Source organism: Leiobunum rupestre, chromosome 2 (assembly GCF_980474605.1).
Source record: "Leiobunum rupestre chromosome 2, qqLeiRupe1.1.hap1, whole genome shotgun sequence".
Classification (NCBI taxonomy): Eukaryota; Metazoa; Arthropoda; class Arachnida; order Opiliones; family Sclerosomatidae; genus Leiobunum; species Leiobunum rupestre.
The window spans coordinates 54152111-54179160 of record NC_143385.1 but is presented as its reverse complement, the minus strand read 5'-3'; the positions used below and the strand labels follow the sequence as shown (position 1 = coordinate 54179160).

The 27050-nt window shown below is 40.2% G+C and overlaps 3 protein-coding genes across 3 annotated transcripts in view; 2 read left to right on the top strand and 1 right to left on the bottom strand.

Annotated features, from left to right (window-relative positions):
• Window positions 1-27050, bottom strand: part of LOC149958410 (ras-related and estrogen-regulated growth inhibitor-like protein) — a 319784-nt gene that overhangs the window by 237012 nt on the left and 55722 nt on the right. The window lies entirely within an intron of this gene.
• Window positions 1-27050, top strand: part of LOC149958411 (uncharacterized) — a 218509-nt gene that overhangs the window by 181821 nt on the left and 9638 nt on the right. The window lies entirely within an intron of this gene.
• Window positions 24429-25343, top strand: LOC149958412 (uncharacterized). The gene has a single exon (XM_090167172.1). The coding sequence runs from the start codon at window positions 24429-24431 to the stop codon at window positions 25341-25343; it is 915 nt and encodes a 304-aa protein (XP_090023298.1).

Genomic DNA, 27050 nt, shown 5'->3' with positions numbered 1-27050 from the left:
TCGGATAGTAGTTTAGTCGGTTTCCTTCTAAATTCGAAAATTATTATACCAATATAGTACATCTTGACGCAGAGAGGGGGAAAGCCGGTATAATTACCGGCCCGTGCAGACCATAGAAATCAGACGGTAACTAGAACGATTTTTGCGGAGGCGGAAGGCCCACCGATTAAAACCGTAGCTTTGGTTTCACTAAAACTTGGCGAAATCCGCCAGTTGCGGCTTCTAGATTTGTAACTCTAAAAGTCTACCTTTCTACGAATAAAATATATTGTTTAAAGACGGCGTTACTTACTGAACCTCCAGTTTCAAATCGGCATGTGGTCTACCATTGCAAAAATCGTTCTAGTTACCTTCTCATTTCTATGGGGCAGACTGGAGGTACCCGGGTTTGGTGTCTTCCGAAATCATAGAGATACTTCTAGTAACGGGGGGCAGAGGGGCAAAATCCCCAGGGCCCGGCTAAAAAGGGCCCATGAGGGACTGGTAGGGGGCCCGCAGCTGTAGGGGTCCACCGAAAAAGTTCAAGGGGGGTGCAAATCAGAAAGATTTTAAAGAGGATTTTAAATCTCAAGGGAGGGTGCAAAACGAAGCGCCCGCGAGTAAAACTTTTGCCCCGGGCCCCAAGAAAACTGCCTGAATTCTTATTTTACCGCGGCCCTGTCCTGGCGGAATATAGTATACAGTTAAAATTATAGAAAACCTCGAAAACGAGTGTTCACACGAACACCTGGAAACCGCTCTGAAACACTCTAAAGCTGTTTCTGGCAAGTGTGAACGCGTTGAAAACCAGTAACAAAGCGCTTCAAAACGATTTCGAGGTGTAAGTGTGACCGAGGTTTTGGTCTGGAAACGCTGCCTTACGCTGGCAGTTTTAAAATTTTCAGCCAAACCAAACCTTTTAGCCACGCCCTCTCCCAAAACTCAGCGGAAACATATCTTCCATACGCTAGCGAGGGCAAGTAATAGATGAATCATGAATTACAAAATACAAAACTCTTAAGGCATTATACAATACACAAATAGATTGACTAGATATTTTTTTTTGAGATAGTGGTTTTTCTCAAAAAAAACGTGAAAACCTTTAACGTTCAAAAAAATACTTCAAAATCAATAATTTTCGCCTAAAATCTTTTTAGCCCTCACAGCAAAAAAAAGTAAAAAATCCCACACATTGGCAACACTGTCTACGGTCAGTTTATAAGCTTTCTGTAGCTGCTCCAATTATATAATAAAGAAATAGATACCTTACACGGATTGTGATTCGCCTAAAATATACGGGAGCGATAACTGGCAGACAACCGTCATGGTTAGTGTTCTGTTCCACTTCCATATACTTGTTTTCCACTAGTGGCCGTAATGACGCGTTTCTCAGCTTTGAGACGTACAAACGTTTTTACGCTCGTAAAGAAAATAACATTATGACTCGCGCTCGTGAAAAACAATTTTAAAGCTCCACCTAACGGCGAAATAAGAAATTAAGCGGGTCAAATAAATTATTGGAAAACGACAAAATGAAGATTATCTTGAGGTGATGTTTACCTGTTATTTTTTACAATTGATAATTTATATCAGATATTCCTCAAATAAGAATTGATTGAATAAAATAACTTAGTTACGCAAAGCCATCAATTATTTTTTTCGTTTTATTCAGTTTTTAAAATAGCTATTATAACTGAAAAAAAAAACGTTATTTTTATTCTTCCATTAGATTTTTTTCACTTAGAAAAGACAATCTATTGAATAGTAAGTTTGAAAATAATTAGTTCTGATAAATTATCTATAAATTCCAATGAAGTAATGAATATCTCAATATATGCCGAATTAAAATTATTATAGTAAACAATTTCCAATATCCAATTTTCAGTTCCTTTATTTTGAACGCTACTTGTGGGTCATATATCTGAAATTTATTACGTGCATTATTTTCATAAGGAATATTAAATTATTTTCATTTTCGCAACGTACGAATTCTGGTGGTGATTCGAACTATGATCTTACATACATTTCTCTTACCTCAAAAGGGAAAACTCCCCATTCCAAACGGCGCATTCCGTTTTGGAACCCAGTTCGCACGCTTTAATTGAAAAAATAAAACCGCCTGAGGTTGTGATTAGAAGAAAATGTTCGCTTGTGAAAGCGATTCGCTTGAACTTGAGATGAACGGTTCTACAAAACATGCAGATTGAGGGAGATGCTAAAGAGCCGGTTATTTTCAATTGTTTCTCCGGAGATAATTTGCATTTCACAGAAATATTTTCAAATAATGCCAACGGGGGTATTCTGCAGACTTTCCTAGGAAAGTTGTGACACGCCTTCCTTCTTTCAACTTTCTTCTTGAGATTTCATTGGGCGCGAAATCACATGTCGCATTACGTCCACAGGGACCGTACAAATTCGACCCCTTCGCTCCGATTGGTTGTCGTTACGTCAGAGAATGACACCACGTGAGTGTGAGGCAATGATCGCCATCTATGCGGCTCCGAAGGACAAAGTTCAGTTCAGTTCAGCAGCCAGATTCAGCGGGCCCGTGGTTAAGAGTTCTCATAGGCTGAGTGGTCGTGACGTATGCCTATTGTAATTGGCTCCTGAAAATTGAAGCGGGAAAGATTTCTCCCGGGAATTTTCCGTTATCTCTGACGCAATTCCGGGGGAAAGAACTTTTAGCTTGGAGGCGCCTTCTGTCTTTGAGCGCGAAAACTAGCATCATGAAAATTCGAACGGAAGTGAGTTTATCAAAAGGTCACGGTCAACCGGAAAGAGTGCTGAAGGTCAATTTAAATTTCAAAATGGCGTGTGAAGCTGTGGAAAATGTCCCCCGAACGTGTGTGCTAGTGTCGTGTATTAATTTGTAAAAATGTCGATAAAAATTATATGTAAACCGTAATTTACACGATCTGGACGTTGAAAAATTAGGTATGGAGTACAAATTTTTAAGAAGAAGGTATATTTGAAGGTTTCAGGTTACTGGAAGTCGTGCATTAGTGTACGCCTGTAACCCTTGCCTTATTTTAAACAAATTAAGATCCTTTTTTGCAAGCCGAAGAGGTTTTATCTGCAAAAGTAAGAGAAGTACACTTGTTATAAGGTTTATTTCTTAGACTAATTAAATACTTTTAGATGGTTTGGGTTTCATACAATGGCCTGGTCTCATTCTCTATGGAAGAGGAAGACTTTTAAAAAGTGATGGTAAAAACCTCATATTCTTATATGAATTATGACATAATTTCAGACTTTTTCTTGCAGAGTTACACACTGCCAGTCCATAATTGACACTATTGACTTTTTGAGTGTCAATATCAAATCCTCCGCAGTAAATAATAACAAATATGGATAAGAGAGGCGACTTATTCAGCATTTTCTTGGGTGCATATTTTTTTGAAAATTAAACAAATTGGTTATGTTAGGAGTTGATAGGCTACTGATATCGTGATTATTAACAATAACTGGTTCACGTCTTTGATACTGATATTTTCAAAATTATTTTATCAAAAACAAGGCAGATGGCGCCAATATACTTGATATTGGAAAAAATCACTTGCATTGTAAATTTTAAAAATCAGTATAGTTTAAATTACGATATCTGCTAACATTTATTTCTGTAATATTGCGGACAATTAAATTAATTGAAATATTCTATAGTAAATTTGTTCATTTTGTAACTAATTTACATATATGTTGGTAGAAAATTCTTCAATCTGCTAAATTTTTCAAAAACCTCCAATGTTTTGACATTAAGGCTTAAAAAATTCAGAATATTGCATAACTATGTATCTTTGGTAACGCAGCCCGTTGTAGCGTATCTTTTGTAAAACCTTCGCATATGAATAGGTAGTGTCATATGTCACCGAAGAGAAAAGCATATTTATGAAAAGGTGATTAAGTTGGTGTTAAATATTTTCCAATTTATCTGACCCCGATAATAAATTTTCCCGCTGTTAAATCGGTAGCAATACATCTTTTCAGTTTATTACTGATATTTTACGATGAATAACGTTAAACTAAAAGCTGAACATTGCTTGAAAAAAACATAACTCTTGGATCATACAAACGTTCAAGGAAATTACGCCATCTATCCCGTATTTGAATAAAAAAATAAAAGTAAGCAAAATCATATCAGTTTGAGTTAAAAAATACACTTCATACATTTTTAAAATACTAATTGACTTTATAGATCTTTGTTGAATAAAAACAATATATATTATATCTTGATGCTTTGTAATCACATTTTCGACTAGTTGCGAAAATTCAAACAATACTTAATATTATTTTACCAATTGAACAAGCCATAAGAATCTCCAGTTAATTGAGCCTCACCATCCATAAAATATGACTTTGAGCTATTGACACTCATTACTCTAAAGAGCTTTTCGGGTAATTAAATTGAAGTGTCAATGGAGATTGAAACATTTATATCAATTATTCCCAAAGTAGCCCCAAGGAATTCCATTCCAATAACCTTGACATGGTTGCAACAGTCACGTCAGTTGAACGAATCGTAGATACTTTTAGAGCTCTGCACTGGCAAGTTTGCACCTCTACTTGCTTTATTGCTGTAAAGAAAAACTATTTTTGAAGAGCCGCTCTTAACAAGTTTGTCGATTACCGTCATCGTTGAAATATGTATCTTTAAAGGAGAATGAGAAGTGGTCACTCTTTGAAAATGGTGAGACCAACCTGTAAGAAGAAAATTGGTTACTTTTTCACAGAGAGTTACGAAAAAGATGGACATCATACTTAAGCTCGATGTATAACGTGACATTTTCTGTCTCGAAGCGTATCAAGTTTTGTTAGAATCAACAATGAAGTTGTTGGGTAATCAAGCCACCTTCTAAATTTTGGGACCATTATTACAAAAGATAAAATAAAAATTATTCTCAACATGAAAATGTTCGTACCAGCTCTTCGTGTATTTAGTAAATTCCATTCTTATCCATATAGTTGTACATTGTCATGAACGATATCTAACAGTACTTAATTAGTCTAAGAATTGAACCTTATAACAAGGGTACTTCTCTTACTTTTGCAGATAAAACCTCTTCGGCTTGCAAAAAAAGGATCTTAATTTGTTTAAAATAAGGCAAGGGTTACAGGCGCTCACAAAGGCACGACTTCCAGTAACCTGAAACCTTCAAATATACCTTCTTCTTAAAAATTTGTACTCCATACCTAATTTTTCAACGTCCAGATCGTGTAAATTACGGTTTACATATAATTTTTATCGACATTTTTACAAATTAATACACGACACTAGCACACACGTTCGGGGGACATTTTCTACAGCTTCACACGCCATTTTGAAATTTAAATTGACCTTCAGCACTCTTTCCGGTTGACCGTGACCTTTTGATAAACTCACTTCCGTTCGAATTTTCATGATGCTAGTTTTCGCGCTCAAAGACAGAAGGCGCCTCCAAGCTAAAAGTTCTTTCCCCCGGAATTGCGTCAGAGATAACGGAAAATTCCCGGGAGAAATCTTTCCCGCTTCAATTTTCAGGAGCCAATTACAATAGGCATACGTCACGACCACTCAGCATATGAGAACTCTTAACCACGGGCCCGCTGAATCTGGCTGCTGAACTGAACTGAACTTTGTCCTTCGGAGCCGCATAGATGGCGATCATTGCCTCACACTCACGTGGTGTCATTCTCTGACGTAACGACAACCAATCGGAGCGAAGGGGTCGAATTTGTACGGTCCCTGTGGACGTAATGCCCCCCTTGAGGGTCGTTCCTTGCCGTGGTAAGGGGGCTAGCGCGGGTTGGGGCTAAGCTGACGGGGACTGGTGGGTCTTCGAACGCCAGAAACCGGATGTGTTTCCCCAACTCCAGACTAAACGCGACCCAGTTTTCCCAAATGGTCACGCCTTGCATGGTGGGGAGCTTAAGGTGGTTGTTGACACAAAGGGCCGTTGGCGCAGTTGATTTATCCTGTGACCAGCTCGTCCCGGCGGAGAGACCCCGACCGAAGTGACTGATCCCCTAACGGTTACACCTTGATGGTGGGGGGCTTAAGGGAATTGTTTGACGTGCGGGCTATGCTGGGTTAAGGTCTCCTATACCAGATTGGTCGTGCTTAGATTCCTAACCGATAGTAACCACCCTCTGTCGAGGTTTCAGGTCCTGACTATGGCCTGTTTAAAACTAGTCCCATCTGTTTGCCGTGGACGCGACCTGTAAGCCATGCGATGGGAGTCCTGGAGGTTGAGTTTGTTGACATACTGCGGTTAGTTTTCAGACAACACGCCTCTTCGGTCCTTGAGTGTAGTTAGACAGGAGGTCTACGCTAGTCCGACGTAGATCAATCGGCTCCTATACGGGGATTGTAGTCCCCGGTAGGGAGGACTAACTGGGCATCGTGATACTGCTAGTTATCCGTGCCTGGGTATATCTCTCTCATATCACTTATCTTGCTTGCAAGATACCCATGTTGGGCTCCGTGGTGGGCGGTGAGTGGGGTTGATGAAATGTTTTGTTTTTCTTTATGGCTACCGAAAACAACTACCTTGAAACTGGATTCCTCGAGTTTCAAGAAATTTCCGATTCGGAAGACACTGTCTTCCAGAGGTCCAAGCGACCTCGAAATGACTTTCCAGAGGTAGAAGATGCGGTTAAAGAGAGTGTCGAAGCTACACTCGCTAGGGAATTCCTCGCCCTAGATAGAGTCCTTTGCAACAAGGACAATAAAGTGCAAATGGCAGTTGCACAGAAGATCAGGACGGTCTTCAAAGCGGTGGAGACCATGGTATACACCAGTCACCTGGAACTTGCTAGGGTGCAGGGTGCTTTTGAACAACTTAATGAGACTGTGAAAGATCTCAGAAAGCAGAAAATGAGCTTCGCTACAGTTGCAGCCAGTAATGTAAGTTCAAAGGTTCCTGAAATTACCAAGGGCAGGAAAAAGTCCACCGTTAAGAAAGGGGGACCGAAGGTTCCGCCAAGGGGAAAAAATGTGGTACTGCTCTATCCCACAGAGCAAGGTGAGACTTCTAATTCTCTCAAGAAGAGACTAGAGAAGGAGGTTGATCCCTCCAAACTGCAAATAAGTGTTCAGAGTGTCCGGTCCTGTAGGAACGAGGGTCTGGTGGTACAGGTTAAAACCGCTGAGGATATGGAGAAGCTGAAGAGGGGAATCAGCGATTGTGCTGCCTTGGCAGACAAAGTTAGTGTTAGAGCTCCAAAGCTCAATAACCCTAGGGTTATCCTTTACGGTGTTGATGAGGACATCGTAAAGGAAGAAATTGTTGCTAAGCTTATAAGCAACAATAAGCTCTCCTGCAAGGAGACAGATATTGTCCCTAAGTTCTCGCTGAGGAACAGAAAAAGTGGTGTTAACTGGGTGCTGGAGGGGCCTCCAGCCCTGCTTAATTCGTGGAAGGCGAAAAAGAAGCTCAATTTGGGCTACTCTGTGGTTGGAGTCAAATGTTATGTGTATCTTCCAAGATGCTTTAAGTGCATGAAGATTGGACACATAGAAGGTGGGTGCATTGAAAATAGAAGGTATTGTTCCCTATTCTCAGAGGATCACAGCTACAAGGATTGTAAGAGTGATCTTAAAACTTGCAGAAACTGTGCCCTGAGTAATAGGGACAAGAATACCAAACACAACACTGCGCATTCAGCCCTGGATGGCCAGTGTCCTGTGTATAAGAAGGAGTTGGAGTTTCTAAAGAGTAGAACCAACTATGGAGGTGAGTAGGAAGCTAAGCTGTCTGCAGGTCAACTTAGGCAAGGGCAAAACTGCAACCTCTGCGCTTAGACAGTCTTGCCAGGAAGGCTCTATAGACATTGCCTTACTACAGGAACCATATGCAATTAACGGTCGGGTAATAGGTCTACCCATGGGAACAAGGATCGTCTGTTCCCAGGACAATCCAAAAGCAGCTGTAGCTGTCTTCAACCCTCAGGCACAAGTGATCGTGCTCTACGGTTGTGGTGGATGTGCTTTTGGGGAATCTAAGCTTATGCCTGTTCTCCATTTACATACCACCAAATGATGACATTGAATTCCATATCGATAAGATTGCGAATCAATTGGAAGTACAGAGTGGAAAAAAGGTTATCTTGTGTGGTGACTTTAACGCCCATCACGCGCTTTGGGGATCAAAGCATCACGATGAGAGGGGTAGGTTGTTAATCGACTTGTTCAACTCGTTTGATTTGAATGTCGAGAACGATCCGGGTAGTGGCCCGACGTTCTGGACCGTTAATGGTAAGAGCTGGGTGGATCTTACGGTATCCAGTATGGCAATTGCGAGTAGAGTAATTAAATGGCGTGTCAGCAACGAGGAAACGTGCAGTGATCACAAATGCATTTTCTTTGAAATTGGTGATCTTGTCCTGGAGAATGATTCGAATGCAATTCGTGTCAAGGATATTGATCTTGAAAGGTTACAAGATATTATCGTGCCTGACTTGGAGAGGTTGATGGAGCCTCCACTCAACAATGAGGTTGAGGTCGAGGCATGCGCGGTGGAGATTAATAATCTCATTATTGAGCGTTCGAAAGAATGTTCAAGGTTGCGTAAGAATAAGGGGCACAAGTCCACTCCCTGGTGGACGAGCGAACTCAGTGAGAAGAGGAAGGAGTTACGAACGCTCAGGAGGAGGTTCCAAAGAACCAGGGACCATGCAGCCCGGGAGGCGCTAAAGGTCGAGTACCGTCGTGAGTCAAAAAGCTATAAAGCACTTATAGCAGACTCAAAGCTTAAGTCCTGGCAGGATTTCTGCACAAGGGTTTCAAGGGAGGATCCTTTCTCCCTACCCTATAAGTTGGCCACAAAGAAGGTCAAGTGTAAGAATGCATTAAATTGCATCAAGAAACCGAATGGTTCTTTGACCTCAGGTATTGAGGAGACGTGGTCTACTCTGATGGATACTCTTTTTAAAGAGGACTCCTTGGATGATGATGAGGAGGTTCATACGACAATAAGGGAGTCATTGCACGAAGACTTCATGAGTCAGAATGATGAGCCATTTACGAGTGATGAGGTCTTGGAGACTATCAACTCTTTTAAGAAGGGCAAGGCTCCTGGTGAGGATGGTATCACCATCGAGCTTTTCAAGATATTTTTCTTAGCTTGCCCAGCGCTGTTTGTCAGGCTTTTCAACACTTGGCTCAGTATGGGATACTTCCCAAAACTTTGGAAGGTTGCTAAGTTAGTTTTTCTTTATAAAGAAGGCAGAGACAGGCAGGACGCTAAGGCCTACAGGCCAATCTCGCTTCTTCCGGTGGTAGGGAAGGTGCTTGATAAGCTGTTGTCAAGAAGGTTGTATTACTTTCTCCACAGCAACAAATTGCTTAGCGATAAGCAATTTGGGTTTAGACATAGTCGATCCACGACTCACTGTCTAACCAATATGGTGAACCAAATCAGGGATAACAAAGCAAATAATTGTCACACCAGTCTGATATCTCTAGATATCGAGGGTGCTTTTGACAATGTGTGGATTCCAGGAATCCTACACGGTTTAAGGAACTTTAAGTGTCCGAAGAACATATATGAGACATATGTTAACTATCTGAAGGATAGAGTTGCAGTGGTGAGGGCAGGTAGTACCTGTGTACGGAGAGTACTGACCCGCGGCTGCCCTCAGGGTTCATGCAGTGGACCTCTGCTATTCAATGTGGTTATGGATAGCGCACTGAGGATTGAGTATCCAGAGGATTCTCTAATCCAAGCCTTCGCGGATGACTTGCTGTCATTATTTTGGGGCACGTCCAGGCGTGCTCTCGAAACCACGGGTAAGGTGATCGTGGATAAATTGACTAAGTGGAGCCAAGTCTATAAGCTGAGTTTTTCCATTAAAAAGTCGGCGGCTATCACCTTCGCCGCAAAATCCATAATGAAAAGGCTCCCAATCTATAAGATGGGAGCCGTCAACATTGCAAATGTTGACAAGTTGAAAGTTGTTGGTGTCACCATCGACAGCAAGCTTTCCTTTCTTCCTCATCTCGAGGAAGTAAGTGTCCGGGTGACGAAGCTGGTGCAAAGCATTGCTTGTTTTGCAAAGGTTGAGTGGGGCCTCGACCATAAAGCGTTAAGGACTATCTACAATGGGTGTATTGTGAGAGTAGTGGCTTACGCTTGCGGTGCTTGGTGGAAGAGCACGCAAAATAGTGTGATGGTGAGGAAGTTGAGCTCAATTCAGAGAATTGCGGCCCTTCGTATTACTTGTGCTTACCGGACTGTCTCGAGCGATGCGCTGCGGATCCTAGCTGCTGGTATTCAACCGTTAGACCTGGCGGTGAGTCAGGAAGCTGCTGTGTTCAGGTCCTTTTCTTTTAGAGAAGACAGTAAGCACTGTGGGGTGGAGTTACGTGGTGGTAACTACCTCTACCCAGGCGACCCATGGGAGGACCATCCAGCGGTCAGTAGCAGTATAAACATCACAGAGCAACTACCCAATGGCAATGGGATAGAGGTGTTTACTGACGGTTCGTTGTCCGGTCGGGGTGCCGGAGTGGCATTTGCTGTGTACAGAGATGGTGTGGAAGTGTACAATGAGGTCACTCGCATTAATGGTAAGGTGGATGCGTTTTCTCTTGAGCTGTTAGCAATACATGAGGGTATTTGCTGGTTAAGGACGCATGGTCAACGTCCTGGTGATGGTGCAACGGTTTTTACAGATTGTCTTTTTGCTATTAACGCATTAAGCAATCATAAAAACAATCATGGTTTATGCCATGATATCCGTAAGGTGTTAAAACGGATGGAGACTCAAGTCAACTTTACTTGGGTAAAGTCGCACACTGGGTGTGCAGGGAATGAAAGGGCTGACTTTCTTGCAAAGTCAGCAACCGATCTTCCCGAGGAGAAGGAGATGAAGCCAACTAAGTTGGTGATTAAAAGGTGGCTCAATGAGGTGACGACTCAAAGGTGGCAGGAGTCGTGGGATGAGAGTGAGAAGGGAAAGGTAACTAAGAGGTACTTTCCTAAGGTCAATGGTAGCTTCAATACGAATTACTATTTGACGCAAATCCTAAGTGGACACGGTAAGTTCCCACTCTACCTGTTCAACTTGGGTCATATTGCATCGCCCAAATGCATATGCGGTGCTCTGGAAGCAGACTCAGAGCATTATGTTCGTAATTGTCCTAGAACGAACCATTTGTTAAGGAGACCAATCCGCGAGAATGGTCTCCACAATCTGGATAACGAAACGATCAACGATCTTGAACGCGTAATGCGTTATATCGTTGTGAATTTTGACGAACTCACGAGTGAGTCGTGAGTAGGAGATGCAGGTATACGGGTGTATACCGTTGTGTGTATGTGATTTAGGAAGCATTTCCTATCTTTGTATACAGGTCGACGGCTCGGCCGGGACAGATGATGAGTAACCCCTGTAATGCTTTGGCGGTGCACGGGGTATATAAATACAACAATCTGATGTGGACGTAATGCGACATGTGATTTCGCGCCCAATGAAATCTCAAGAAGAAAGTTGAAAGAAAGAAGGCGTGTCACAACTTTCCTAGGAAAGTCTGCAGAATACCCCCGCAAATTGGATATTTATCGTATTTTTTGCAATTTTAAAACATGTCGAAATTATTTTTTATATTTTTTTCTGAAACGTAATATTTGGAAAAAATTGTTTTCAGCGAAAATTCTGAAAAACGTTTTCATTTTACGAAACTACTAAGAGATTACGCTCGTCTTATTAGACATATAATCAGAAAGTGAATCACGCGTAAATGTAGACTCATTGCAAAGTGTCTGGCCAGGAAGTAGGCGTACACATTTCATTGAAAGGGCTCCACCTCTTAATTACCCTCGTGACTTACATATAGACTTTTCAGCGAATGCCTGGTCCACAGACAGGTCATCAGCAGCAGAGAACAGAAGCCAATCAACCATTTGGAGGACATCTACTCTACTGAATTAGGGCTCTCTGTACAAAGAAAGCCCTGCAAACAGCAAGTCAAACATTGAATGATTTAGTGCGGCGCCATCATTGAAATATTCTATCATAATATAGAGTCATCGTACACCAGCGTTTCAAAATCTTTTTGTTTTGAAAATCGAGTTGCATGCTCTTCCAATTCCCTTCGATCCAACCAGGGCCGGACCGGCTAGTAGTTGGCCCCACCGGTTATGCAATCGTGATGGTCTCATTTCCCACTGATGCCAAATTTTTCCTTCATTGCCCCCAAATTGAATTGGCTCCAATCTGACCGGCGATCGCCGGTTAGCCACCCGGGCCAGTCCGGGCCTGTATCCAACCAACAATGGCATGGGATTTATCCTGCCTATTTCCAAAGCTCGCTCGGGAAGCAATCTTACTAATACAAGAACCAATCCAATCATTTAATGGAAAATGATTAATCAAAAACTATCTATCTTTCAAAATCCAGCTTTCATCAAAAACTAACTTTCTATATTAACAACCTCCTATTTATCAGACACTAAAATTCTCCGAAAAAGCGCCGTTTTATCCGACAATATCATATTATCAACAACCGCCGTTTCATAAGCAACTACCATTTTATGAAAAACCGCCAATTCAATAGCTACTACCATTCTATCAACAACCGCCGTTTCATTAGCAACTACTATACTATCATTAACCACCATTTCATTTGCAATTAACTACCATTCTATCAACAACCACCGTTTGATTACGACGACGGTAACGAGTCTATTATATATCCAAACCTCTTATCTTTATCCCCCGGGGTCTCCTGCCTCTGCTTAGCGGACACCCTCTTCTGGGTCCCTTACACCTCCCCCTTTTTGATGAAAGGATTGCTCTAGTATTACAAATATATTAGAGCCAACTTAAGACATTGGTTAAAGTTTTTCAAAATTTATATAAAAAGTTATCAAATATCTTTTTTTTTCTTGTTAAATATCCTGGTCATTTTTCGCGCCCCCCATGAATTGCAATATGAGAGTCAAAGAAGTGCTTCCCCTTTAGGGGATCTTATCCCTTTTTAGAGATTTTACCACCACAAAGGGATTTTATTTTAAAAGAACGGGAAAAAAGGAAAGTTCCGGGATTTTTCCAAAATTAAGTATTTAAAGGATTTTTGGGAATATTCCTAAATTTCCCCAGAAATATTTTGATCTAATAGACTAATACTTCAAATACCACGCCTCGACCTTCATTGGACCCCACGAATGAAATTAACTGGGATTTCCGAATCGCAGGCAGAAGCGCACTAGCACTTGTTCTCCGAGAGCGCCATTCGGTCTAGGTCAGTGTGTCACAGATTTTAAAGCATTAAAAAAATAGTTTTTGGTTAAATAATGATAAATCTAATTGTTTTAGTTTTCTAATTGGGAGAAAAACCAAGTTCGCCACTAAGGCGGTAATATTATTTCCTGCCCGTATTCCATTTAAATAAGCACAAATCACAAATTAGTTCTAAACCTTAAATTTGAGTGAAATATTACTTCTGGCCATACACGGCTTCGATAAGCTATTGCCACACTAATCTATTATCTCTGGCCATACACGGCTTTGATAAGTTAGTGCCTTACTAATCTATTACCTCTGGCCATTCACGGCTTCGATAAGTTAGTGCCACATTAATCTATTACCTCTGGCCATTCACGCCTTCGATAAGTTAGTGCCACACTAATCTATTACCTCTGGCCATTCACGGCTACGATAAGTAAGTGCCACACTTATTTAATACCTCTGGCCATACACGGCTTCGATAAGTTAGTACCACACTAATATATTACCTCTGGCCATACACGGCTTCGATAAGTAAGTGTCAGACTTATTTATTTCTTTCGAATATTAACAAACCGGCGAGGCAAACTTATTCTAATTTGTAGCAAACGCTTCATAAGCAAAACTATTCCGAAATGAAACTATTTGGTGACGACCTAGAAGCAACAAACACAAGAAGAACGCAGCTAGCCTTTGTGTTGTGTACAATTTCATTGGACAAACCCTTACGCTGAACGTTTTACGGGAGGGTGGGAAGACAATTTTCGGATTTTCCCCTTCCGACGGCAGCCAGCGCTAGAGCGTCAAGCCAATGAAAAACGTACACAAGAAAATCCACGACTTTTGACGGTTTCCGTTCTCCTTGTTGCTTCTAGGTGACGACGGGCGATCTTAATAACAAAAGTAACTCAGCTTTGCCCGGCATTAAAAATGTAATTATATTATAGTACGAGCAACTTTGATTACTCGCTATAGTGTGGTAGCAGAGGGCTGCAGAGCAGCGAAAATACCATACCGTTTCCGCTTCGTTTTGTTTCCTGGTATGGTACATAAATCCGTTTCCGGTCCGCTTTGTTTCTCGTCCGTTGTTTCCGTCCGTTTCTGGTCCGTTTAGTTTCACGCCTATTATTTCCGTCCGTTTCCGGTCCGCTTTATTTCTAGCCCATTATTTCCGTCCGTTTCTGCTCCGGTTTATTTCTAGCCCATTATTTCCGTCCGTTTCCGCTCCGGTTTATTTCTAGCCCATTATTTCCGTCCATTTCCGCTCCGTTTTGTTTGTCGCCTATCATTTCGGTCCGTTTCCGCTACGTTTCATTTATCGTCAATATTTTTCGTCCGTTTCCGCTCCGTTTGTTTCTCCGATATTATTTCCGTTCGTGTTCCGCTCAGTTTCATTAATCGTCTATATTACTTAATATTTATTTCCGCTCCCATTTTATATTTTGCTTTCCCTCAGCATACTATACACTCTTTTTAGAAACGTTTACTGGGCGCCGCCATTATCGTACAGACAACCAGAAAATTCATCCTCCAAAACCGGTTTTCTCATCAGCCTCCCCGTAGACTGTAGGGTAATGGCGGTCGATTGGGAAGGAGCGTTTCAGAGTCTATAGTCTTGAAAACGAGGATAAATTATTTTATTTTCCGGAATACAGAAATTTACAGAAACAATTATTATTTCTATTGAATTGAATGTAAAACTAAAACTTTATCGCAAGCCGGGTCACCCCGCCAATTTATTCCCCCTTTTCGCTAAACGCCTTTTTAACTTTTGCGATACTGCGCATTGATGTACGCAACGTAGTCGTAGAGAGAAAAAGGCTTCAGTCAGTGGCGTAACTATAGGGCGGCAGGGCTGGCAAAATGCCACGGGCCCCCGACCCGAGAGGGCCCCGACCCAAGCGGCTGCGACTTCAAAAATAGCGTAATTTTTTTAACAAAATATTGTACCTAGGTACTTAAAAATTATATTTTTTACTGGGAGGGCCCCATCCAAAGAATTTGCTACGGGCCTCAGATGGTAAAGTTACGCCACTGGCTTCAGTTGCAGTTATGTTTCCCACGAGCCGGTGAAGAAGATTAGGGTATCTCTGTCTGTAAAAGTGAGAGACCCATTCAGCAGCCAAGAGAGAAATGAAAACAGTGTCCATGCTTCAATATACGACGTTTTTTTCGGAAATTTGCACCTATCCCGATCCATTACAATGGTTTCGGAAAATTTTACTCCGATCCCGTTCCGTTACAAAGATTTTTCGGAAATTTGCTCCGATCCCGTTCCGTTACAAAGATTTTTCGGAAATTTGCTCCGATCCCGTTCCGTTACAACAAATTTTCGGAAATTTGCTCCGATTCCGTTCCGTTACAACAAATTTTCGGAAATTTGCTCCGGTTCCGTTCCGTTACAACAAATTTTCGGAAATTTGCTCCGATTCCGTTCCGTTACAACAAATTTTCGGAAATTTGCTCCGGTTCCGTTCCGTTACAACAAATTTTCGGAAATTTGCTCCGATTCCGTTCCGTTACAACAAATTTTCGGAAATTTGCTCCGGTTCCGTTCCGTTACAACAAATTTTCGGAAATTTGCTCCGGTTCCGTTCCGTTACAGCAAATTTTCGGAAATTTGCTCCGATCCCGTTCCGTTACAACAAATTTTCGGAAATTTGCTCCGATTCCGTTCCGTTACAACAAATTTTCGGAAATTTGCTCCGATTCCGTTCCGTTACAACAAATTTTCGGAAATTTGCTCCGGTTCCGTTCCGTTACAACAAATTTTCGGAAATTTGCTCCGATTCCGTTCCGTTACAACAAATTTTCGGAAATTTGCTCCGGTTCCGTTCCGTTACAACAAATTTTCGGAAATTTGCTCCGGTTCCGTTCCGTTACAGCAAATTTTCGGAAATTTGCTCCGATTCCGTTCCGTTCCTCTACTTTCTTATAATTTAGCTCCGATTCCGTTCCAGCGCCGCGGAAACGGAATAATTTCCGCTCCGTTGCAGCTCTCTAGGACTAGCACTTGGCCATAACTGGTCGTGACTCACTTTCATTTTCCCGCAAATATTAAATTTATATATTGCAACGTAATAACCCCCTATTTACATGCTTAAGTTAAGAAAGAGGTCCGTTCTCAAACAACTTTAATTATCGCCCAAATATCGGAAAAATATTTAAATTATCGGAAAAAGCGTACTTTATAGTACGCGATTGAAATTAAACTCGGAGAAAATCGAAAGGTTTATTTTTCTGTACGGATTTTAGTACGGGTATTTCTCACAGAATTTCCTATTAATTCCTAAATTTAAGAACGTGGTTTTCCCACAGAATTTCATTCCTATTTCTAATTTTTGAAACTGGGATTTCCAAAAGAATTTTATACTTATTTCTAAATTTTAGAAAGGGGTTTTCCCACAGAATTAAATAACTTTATCTAATTTTTAGGACGCGATTTACAGAATTAAATACCTATTTATAAATTTAAGAACGGGGCTTTCGCGCAGAATTTCTTCCCTATTTCAAATTTTTAGAACGTAGTTTTCCCAAATAAATTTATACTTTTTTCTCAATTTTAGAACGGGGTTTTCCCACCGAATTTAATACCTATTTCTAATTTTTAGAACGGGACTTTCGCGCAGAATTTCTTCCCTATTTCAAATTTTTAGAACGTAGTTTTACCAAATAAATTTATACTTTTTCCTAAATTTTAGAACGGGGTTTTCCCACCGAATTTAATACCTATTTCTAATTTTTAGAACGGGGTTTTGGAACAGAAATTTATAATTTTTTCTAAATTATGAACGGGGTTTGGAACAGAATTTCATACCTATTTATAAATTTTTGAACGAGGTTTTGGCATAGCATTTCATTCCAATTTCTAAATTTTAAAACTATTTTTCCCACAGAATTTCACGACTATTTCTAAATTTTAGAACGGGGTTTTCGCACAGAATTTCATGTATTTCTAAATTTTAGAACGGTTTTTTGGCATAGAATTTCATAATTATTTCTAAATTTTAGATTGGGGTTTTCCTACAAAATTTAATACCTTTTTCGATATTTTAGAATGAGACTTTCACTCAGAATTTTATACGTATTTATAAATATTATAGACGTGCTTATTCAAGCCCGTGTTTGACCTAATATTTGTGGCCAGAAGCCTCGTTCTGAAAAGTGCAGTCGCCGACAAGGAAACGTCGCTCGTTGTACAACAAAAGAGGAAGAATCAACTTACCGATTTGGAAGTGCAGATGCGAACGGAGACAATTTCGTGGATGCGCTGCAGGAACGGTGCTTCGAATGGCGCGTTAACCGTTTTATGCACTTGCAAAATCCAGTTGAGGGGGTTTGCACTGAGGGGAATTTCATCGGCTATCCAATGAATAATTGCATTTCTGAGACACGCAACCCCTAATTACACTGCCAGTCAAAATTTCAGCTAAAGGCTTTAACGGTTAAACGAAAAGGCGTGTGGGTTTTTAAATTTTACGTCGTTGAATGTGATTCCCCCTAAATTTTCCTTGTGGACGCGATTAGAGTTTGATGGATTGGCCTAACCGTATTTAAATGGATTGACATGACAGTCTTAAGATTATCTTAGAAATAAGACTTTTCGGAGGACCCCGTAAAGAGGGACTAACAGCTGGTCTAAAAACCTGAATTAAAAAAACGATTAAGAGAGCATCGCAAAACTCGACTATCTCGAATGGACCAAAAAACAAATTTGACCTTGAAGAAAAAAAGCAAGGATTTACACATAAGATAATCCATGTGTATTGATATATCTGAGACCCAGCGTAGCAAGAGACAAATATCAACTAATTTCATACAAATTAGGTGATCAAATATTTGACTGTTGACGAGTCTGTGTCTTAGATACTTAAATTAAACATATTAAATATAAATAAATGGATTTTGTCGCTAATTGGATCGAAAATGGTGAAGCTGTATTCTTTTCAATTTCCCCGTGAAAAGAAAATGCCAGAATTTGTATTGATGAATTCAAACTTAGAATTTATAAATCTATCGTCTGTTACTGATCCTGCCCTTTTAAAAATGAAGTGCCCCAAAGTGGACTCAGGGCCACTTCCTTTTCAATTTCCCCGTGAAAAGAAAATGCCCGAATTTGTATTGATGAATTCAAACTTAGAATTTATAAATCTATCGTCTGTTACTGATCCTGCCCTTTTAAAAATGAAGTGCCCCAAAGTGGACTCAGGGCCGTATTCACAAGTAGGCCAATGAGACCCAAAACTATAAAAGGGCCAATTTTCGGCTTGCCCTTTGGATATATTCATAGATCAAAATAATCCTTTATCTCTTTAAATTCTGCTCAGGGCTGCCAAGTTCGCCTATAAGGCTAGGAGCAATTTTAGAGTTTACGGTGTTACTCAGAAAATATGACTGACCTATCTGACATAGTGTTTCTAGCGTATTAAATAGAGTGTATTTTAAATTCCGTGTACTCAATTCGTGAACTTCAGAGTCGAATAATATTGCCGCGTGTAAAGGAAAACATTTCCGACGTGGACAAAACCTGGCAGCCGTCATCCGTCATTTCGTTTTAACGGAGCTGCGATTTTGCGCGTTACGTGAAACCATTAATTATATTCCAATTATATTCTACACCATCATTGGCGTGGTACTTGTTAATTTTAATTGGGTAGTTCCCTTTAACTATTCAACGCCGTTGAGGGCAATTTACGATATGGGGGGATGGCAGAATTTTAAAGTTAAATGAGTCCTCAACGGACTACTTCATCGGGGGTCCAGCTGGCCTTTTACCATGGACGATTCCCAATTGATAATCACCGAACAGAGGTCATGTCATTGTGGTGATCAACCAAGGCGGTAATGAACCCACTCACTGTAACACAGATTTATTATCAGCTTAAAACCAAAAACCATGTTTTTACATTTAAAACAAACATTTCTTTGAATGCTCCAGTTTAGCCAGATATAGAGTACCTACCATTTTAAAACAAATTTTTGACTGCGCAAAAGTCCTTTGCTGGTATGGATAAACAATACTGCCAACTGGAGCTTTTGTTGTTCGATCCAAAAAATGGAAGTGATTGCTCATTCAGGTGATTTATTTGAAATACATCGAAAACATCGGACTCTCCGCTAAATCGGTATGTAGCCTGAATTATTATTAATGAGAGCTTCTTTGGTTACTTGGAGAGATAGAATACATTCATTTCGCGATCGGTGCATTTATCGCAGTGCAGGAAATGGGCTGACTAACCCGCTGAGGACCCGACCAACTCTGTGCAGTGCCCAATTTAGTTCAACGAAACGCTCGTGTGCCCTGTTGACTTCGAACGCTCGAGAAAAAGGTAAAATAAAATAAAAGAAAATGATAGAAAAGAAAAGAGTGGGAAGAGGTCGTTGCAGTCAGGGCTGAAAAAGAACACAGAGACCGAAGAAAGATGCGGCCGGGGAGTTTTCACTCGACTTGTGTCTTGTAAAATGTTTCGTCGACAGTTTGTCCACAACCAGGTGGTCTTGGAACATGCGTGAATGACCGGATCACTGGCTGGGGGAGGAAGAAATGATGATACGGGCTGTGGTTTTTACTCGGAACGTCATGAAGCGAGAACGGATCAGACCAATGAACACTATCAGTTAAGACTAATTTCTTCGTTAATCCAATTTTGTTTTTTATGGGATAGTTATGGAATGATAACGAGGTGGTTATGAAATAATAATCCCAATCTTTTCAGCCCCAGTGAAGTCGCCACCAAAGCTTAACACCAGTGTACGGAGTGATCCACTAAGATTTATGTCCACCACAAAAACGCTCTTAAAAATAAACAATTTTTCAATTCATTGAAAGATTAAACGTTTCGGCATTTAAAAAATGAAATAAATATTTTATTTGGGATATTATTATTTTCCATACTGAAAAAATGTTAATCAAATAATTTCGGTATAATTTAAAGCGACTGTTTGTTGTCTGTAACGTATCGAACCAAAACTCAAAAGCTAACGCTATCTCTTGACTCTAATAAAACTATCTCGCAATCATGAAAAACTATTTTAATGATTAGATAAAAGTTGTAACTAACTGAACTAAAATAGCTTTTGTGTGTGAAGAGGAAATGGAAAGTATGTTACTGGAAATAGCGAGTGGATTATTTTTTTGGTTCGGAAGAACACCACAATGGCATGACCACGGTTTGGTGCTTATTATTTGGGGATTGACCTCTACAGAAAGTGTCCTGTCCATTGGAAAGTGCCCGCTGGCTCGTGAGGAAGTGAGGTTTTGTCCTTTGGAGATTCCGCTACACTCCACTACCATTAATTGTCTTCAGTGGTGTTGAATCGTAAAGGGGAACTGCCCGAATTTAAAAGGTGACGAGAAGCACACCAATGAAGCTGTAGAATCTAATCGTTTCACACAGTGCCGGATTTAACATTAGGCACTTTTTGCACAGTGCCTAGGACCTTCGAAACCATTAGGACCTACGAAAGAGATGAAAGAGAGCTTATAATTTGGGAGAAAACTAATCTAGAGCTAAGTGTCTAGGGCATTTGAACACCTAAATCCGCCTGTGATTTCACATAACGCGCAAATACCAGCTGTCTGGCTTTAGCGACGTTCAAAGAGTGTTACGTTTATATCCGAACTCATCATTTAAAATTATTTAAAAATAATTTCTTTGGTATAATAGTTAAATAATAAAATCAAGTAGATATTATTTTTTAATAATTTTATTTAGTATTTATCCGCTTCAAAAGCTTACGCGTAAAATTAAATTGCAGGCTTCATAGTGACCCCAAATAAAAGGAACAATACTATTTTATCTGCTGTATGGAAGTAAACGACCGAAATTCAAACTCGGTTGAGACCTTTTAAATTAACTATAGCCCTATTGCGTTTCTAAGTCTTGAGGACACAGCAAACTAGGCTCTAGTTATTTAACCGAATCTATTCGTCGGCTTCAGTGGCCCCGCCAGCAGTAGGCACAAGTAGGCACTTGCCTACGTTGAAAAAAATTAGTCCTTTTTTAGGGGCCACTAAGAGTTTAAAAAAATACCCTTTGGGGCCTCCAAATGTGACCGAAAATGTTTTTCAAATTTTATTTATTTTTAAAAATTGGTCATCTAGCCCTCTAAAAAAGAAATCCCATTCAATTGCAATTTCCAAGAGTCCTAAATGGCCTTTACAATCTTTTGAAGATTGCAGAGGGTGGGCAGAGGGGGCAAATCCTCGGGGCCCGTAGCTGTAGGGCCCGGCAAAGAAGCTCAAGGGGGGGGGGGTGCAAACCAAGATAACTTGGGAAAAGTTTTCAGGGCTCAAGTGGGAGGGGGGTTACAAATCGAAGGGGCCCGCGAGTAAGTTTGACCCCGGGCCCCAGGATACCTCTGCACGGCCCTGGACCCACCTATACTCAAAATAAATATTACCTGAGTACACTACCAAAGGCAGCGAACTCTGTGGTTTCTGCCTTTGGTAGTGTACTCTGGTACCATTGATATAGACAGGAGACATGACTACACTGCAAATAAATCGTTCACCTTAAGATCACTATTGTACACATTGGTAGCACATACATGTGATCTGTATATGTTCTACAAAGTGATCCCATGTGTGCTTTTACGATCTCTGAGTGTTCACTCTTTTGAAAATATCGCTTATAAGTGATCTCGTTTCACCTATCAGTGATCTTAAAGTGATCAGGGTGCCCTTAAAGAACGCATAACACATTTAGAACACTTGTATCAATGGTTTGGTACACTAAATTATCACTTTGAGGACACCACGTTGTAAAATTTGGTACACCACATAATCTCTTTTCGAACAATTTAAATTTATAGTGCCAATTGGTACACTAAGCGTAACATCTAATTGTTTATATATATCCTCTTAGCAGACGCTAAAGCTTGAGCGTCGCTGCGCCACCTAGTCTAATTTCGGTAGCGAATTGAAATTTCATACTTTTGTTTTATCCCCATTAGCTACTGAAAACTTTCGTTATACCCCCTTTCGGCGTCCATCCACGACATGTAGAGGATACAAATACGTAATGAAGTCAAAGCTACGAGAACAGGGGGCTTAACAGACGTTTGATACACGGTGATCCCACTTAGCAGAAGCTAAGCAAAAGCTTCTGCGTCGCTGGGGCCACCTAGATTCGTTTCAGTATGGCTAACACACTTGTTTTCAAACACGGACAGTAGGCGCCGTCTCTTTTTCCTGTTTTTCTACGCACGGCGTCTATAGGCCCCGTGCATGAAAAGAGAAGATACAAGTAAATTCAAAATCGTCTGCTTAACTTTTAATTTATCCAAGGACCATAGTGTAAACTTAATAAAGCAGACGAAAATGAGAGCCACATGTGGTATTTTTCCTCATTGCGGATAGCTTTAATGCTGCCAGATATCTAATCTACTCCAGGGGCCTATTGCCTTACATATTTATTTCCTACCCATATCGGTAAAACCAAGAGTTTTAACGCACGGGGTCTAAACTATTTTTTTAGATATATCTGTAGTAGCAGAAAAAGATACTTATATCATTCACGTTAATAAATTGCAAACAAAAATAATGCCGTTCAATATTAGAGCACTAAATGATCACCTGCGCAACAAAATTGGCTCATCTGTTCACTTAAAGAAATAAGGGAACACTACTGTTTAAGTGTTCTACTGTGTTTCCGGTGTGTTCTTTAATTGTACAAGTGAGCCAATTTTGTTGCGCAGGTGATCTTTTAGTGCTCTATTTTGAACTGTTGAAACACTTTCAGAATGCCAAAAAACACTACAAGATCACTCAGGAACACTAAAAACACACCAACAAACACTTAAACAGTAGTGTTCTCTTATGTGTTTCCTAAGTGTGCTTTAAGTGAGCAAGTGAGCCAATTTTGTTGCGCTAGTGATCTTTTAGTGATCCACCTTTACACACTTTTGAATTTCTTAAAGAACGTATTATTCACGCTTGTAGATCACTATAGTACACTAGTTACACACACACGAAGTACTATGTTCCAAAGGTGATCTCTTAGTGTATAGTGATCCGATTTTGTTGCGCACTTATAGCGTGCTTTTAGTGATTTACTAGTGAACGTTTTTTTTTGCAGTGTTAAGAACGTACCAAGCTGAAGGTTTTTCAACGTCTGCAGTATTTGGTGCATAACATTGATAAACATCAATGAGATTGATCTTCTCAATATACTACACTAGTGATCCACAAATTTCGAGTTGTTGGTGAATTTCTAATATAACACCATTTGCCCGATATAAAGATTTAATATTGTTGGGGAAAATACATACAATTTCTTTAATTTCTTCCGTTGTTAAAGTTTCCGGGGCGAAAACGAAATTAGTGCGGCTATACGCCTTAAGTCTAAAAATGATTGTTTTCAAAACCGCGGGAATCACGTTCCCGGAAGTTGGGTTAGATTACTTCATGCCGCCGCTACCAAGTGGAGCTATTTCGAAACATTTTTGACGTCACTGTGAAGAAAGGATGTAGTAGAACATTTTCCTAATGTCATACTTAGGGGTATTATGTTACTTATGGTAATAGTAATCTCCTCCAATAAGGACGTCCATGCTACAGCTATCCATTCATTTTTACTAGGTCTATCAGCTAATTGCATGTAATTTTCTACTTCCTCACAGTTTAGACACGTTACGGCATTACAAACATACGGAACCTCAATGGCGATAATTTTTAACCTTTGGGTAGGGTTGCGCGTATTTTTTAAAGTTAGCCTAACTTTATTTCTAATATCCTGCGAGGTACTTTTCGACCCAAATGTACTTATTTCTATTTCAATTCTTCCGACAATGGGTAATTCTAATTTTTTCGATAAATCCTGTAGTATATAAAGAAAGCTTGGGTGTAATAGTAATCCCACTTAGGTCGAAAAACATTCCCTCTTAGGTCGAATTGTATTCCCTCTTTGGTCTAAAAGCAATCCCACTTTCGTTGATTAACATTCCCTTATTGTATAAATAATATTCTTTCTTAGGTCTTATAGTATCTACTCAGTGGTCTAATAACATTCCCTTAAAATTGTTAGTGTATAAATAATGGTTCCTCTTAGGTAAAATTTTATTCCATCTTTAGTACATTAATATTCCCTTATTATATAAATAATATTCCTCCTGCTGATCTTTCACCTGCTGTTCTTTCCCCTGCTGATCTTCCAACTACTGATCTCCCAACTGCTGATCTTCCAATTACTATTCCTGGTCCAGATAAGTACTACTGATTTACTAACGCCTACTACAAAGTACAAATGCCTTCTACGGGAAATTTTCAACACTTTGATGAGTCCAATGAACTATGGACATTGTATGAAGAAAGGATGGAGCTCTACCTAAACGCCAACGGCATTTCAGCTGACGACATGAAAGTAGCCACATTCCTAACACTGCTGGGACCAAAAACATGTTCCTGCCTGAGGAGTTTAGTCAGTCCTGTCAAACCAATAGACAAAACTTTCGACGACCTGGTCAAGATCGTGAACGATCATTTCGATCCAGCACCTTCAGAAATCACTGAGAGAGTCAACTTCAGTAACCGCAGACGCAAGAATGGAGAATCAGTTGCAACGTACATTATGGAACTTCGTCGGATGACAAGATACTGCAATTTTAATGCTAATCTTGACACGATGTTACGAGATCGACTGGCAGCTGGAATAGAGAATGAAGCCATACAAGGACGGTACCTCTTGGAACCTGCTGCCAGCCTAACATTACAGAAAGCAATTGACATCGCCATATCCATGGAGTCAACTGCAAAGAACCTCCTAAATTTGAATGAAAAATCCTCGTCGGCTGCGACAGACACCGTACACTCCCTTTTTTCTACATCGCAGAACCGACGACGAAGATCCACTACGCCCACCACTTCACGCACCAGGGAGCAAACCAATGATCATCATCCCAGGAATTACTGCTATCGGTGTGGACATCCAGACCATCGTGCCGACAAGTGTAAATACGTCAATACAACTTGTTCATATTGGCGAAGTTATGCAAGTCAGCAAAACGCGACAGACACAACAATCCTAAGTATTTTGACTCTAAAACCAAGAACAAGATACACTCCTTGGATCAACCTTCAACGTCCACGGTTGCACTGCAAATTTGAGGTACATTTAGATAACATGTCGAGAACACTTATGTGCTCCCATATGATCTTGTAATGTGTCTATGTGAACTCACAATGTTCTAAAAAGTCATTATGTGTTCTTGTAAACCATTGGTGTTATTTAAGTGTTCACGTGTTCTAAAATTGTAGAATTAAAATTTTCAGAACATTTTACATTTCAAGAACGTTTTGTTCGCATATCAAGTACACTATTCTTTCAAAGTGATCTTGAGATGTCTCTAGTTTTTCATATTACACAGGCAAAACGTGTTAAGGTTTTGAACACATTTTAATGTTCAAAACTTTAACATGATTAGTTTGTTTGTGTTAATGTAAGAATAATGAGTACGCCCTCTTTTTAGTAGCAGGTGCTAATAGTAAGAGGTCGTGTTTAAGCAGATGTTACTGACAATTAAAGGTTTTAGTGGGAAATAAGACTCCACCAAGAATTCTGAGGTGCAGTTGATTGAAAATTCTTCTTCCCCCCCCCCCCCAGGGTCAAACAGAAGTTACCCAAGGTAAAGCAAATTAACCCGAAAAGACCCACCAACATAATCTAATACAGCTGCCAGTGGATTACATAAAATTCTAGAAATTCTGGTTTGTAATGATCAGGTACTGCAACCTGCTGTATGAGATTATTTTGTGGTTTCACACTTTAAATAGTTGGGAAATAACACCTGGTGGCAGTACTTGACTATTACAAACCAAATTGTTTTTTCCTATACTTTTTGTTATCCACTCGCACGAACCATGGTTTGGTGTCCGAATCTTGATGCAGCTATTGAAGACCTTGTTTCCTATTGTACAGAGTGCCAACAACGAGCGGCATTGCCTCCACAAATCATGATCAATTGGCCGAAGACAACATATACAATGGAAAGAGTGCACGTTGATTATTGGGACCATTTGAAAATCACGTGGTTCTGGTATTCCAAGATACTTACTCAAACTGGTTGGAAGCGGTAGCAGTCAAACCTTGCGCATCATTAGTTACGATAGAAGGTCTACGAGACATTTTTTCCCGTTACGGACTTCCGTCATGTCTTGTAACTGATAATGACACCAACTTCACACGTGATGAATTCCAAACCTTCACGAAGAAAAACCTTATCAGGCATCTTACCATGTCACCGTATCACCCTTCTTCAAATGGGCATGCATAGAAAGCTGTGTCCACTATAAAGAATGGATTGGCAAAACTCAAAGAAGAAATCACGCCACTCAAAAATTCTTTCACCACATAGACGTTCCCCTAACGAAGAGGGAAACACTCCTGCTTCGTTGTTCCTAATACGAGAACTACGTAGTCATTTGGATGGCCCGAGACCACCGCCCTTAGATCTGCAAACAGAGAAACCGGGCGTAAGCAGTTCCTTCAGACAAGGAGACACAGTATGGACCCACAACTTTGGAAAGGGACCAAAATGGTACGAAGGTGTCGTTGAAACATCAATTGTAAATGTTATACTGTCAATCAAAACTACTGCCAGCAACCTCATCACTTATACCAGCTGATAAAGCAACCCAACAATCAACCAGAACCTCCAGCAATTCATAGCCGACGAAGGCTTTGGCGTCGGATTCCACAAGCAACATTTCACGACAAACCCCGAGGAAGTCTTCATGAACAAGTCGCAGACCAGAAAGAGTTGTGTACAATTGAATTCTTCTTGAGGGAGAAAAATGACGCGTTGTCAATTAAAGACATCCTTTTTTATACTCGCATTTTTTATCTTTTTATCTAGTGCTGTTATCTAAA

What these genes read in the sequence shown, in the direction of transcription:
- LOC149958412 (XM_090167172.1), top strand. Translation starts at nt 24,429, where the DNA reads ATGCCTTCTACGGGAAATTTTCAACACTTTGATGAGTCCAATGAACTA.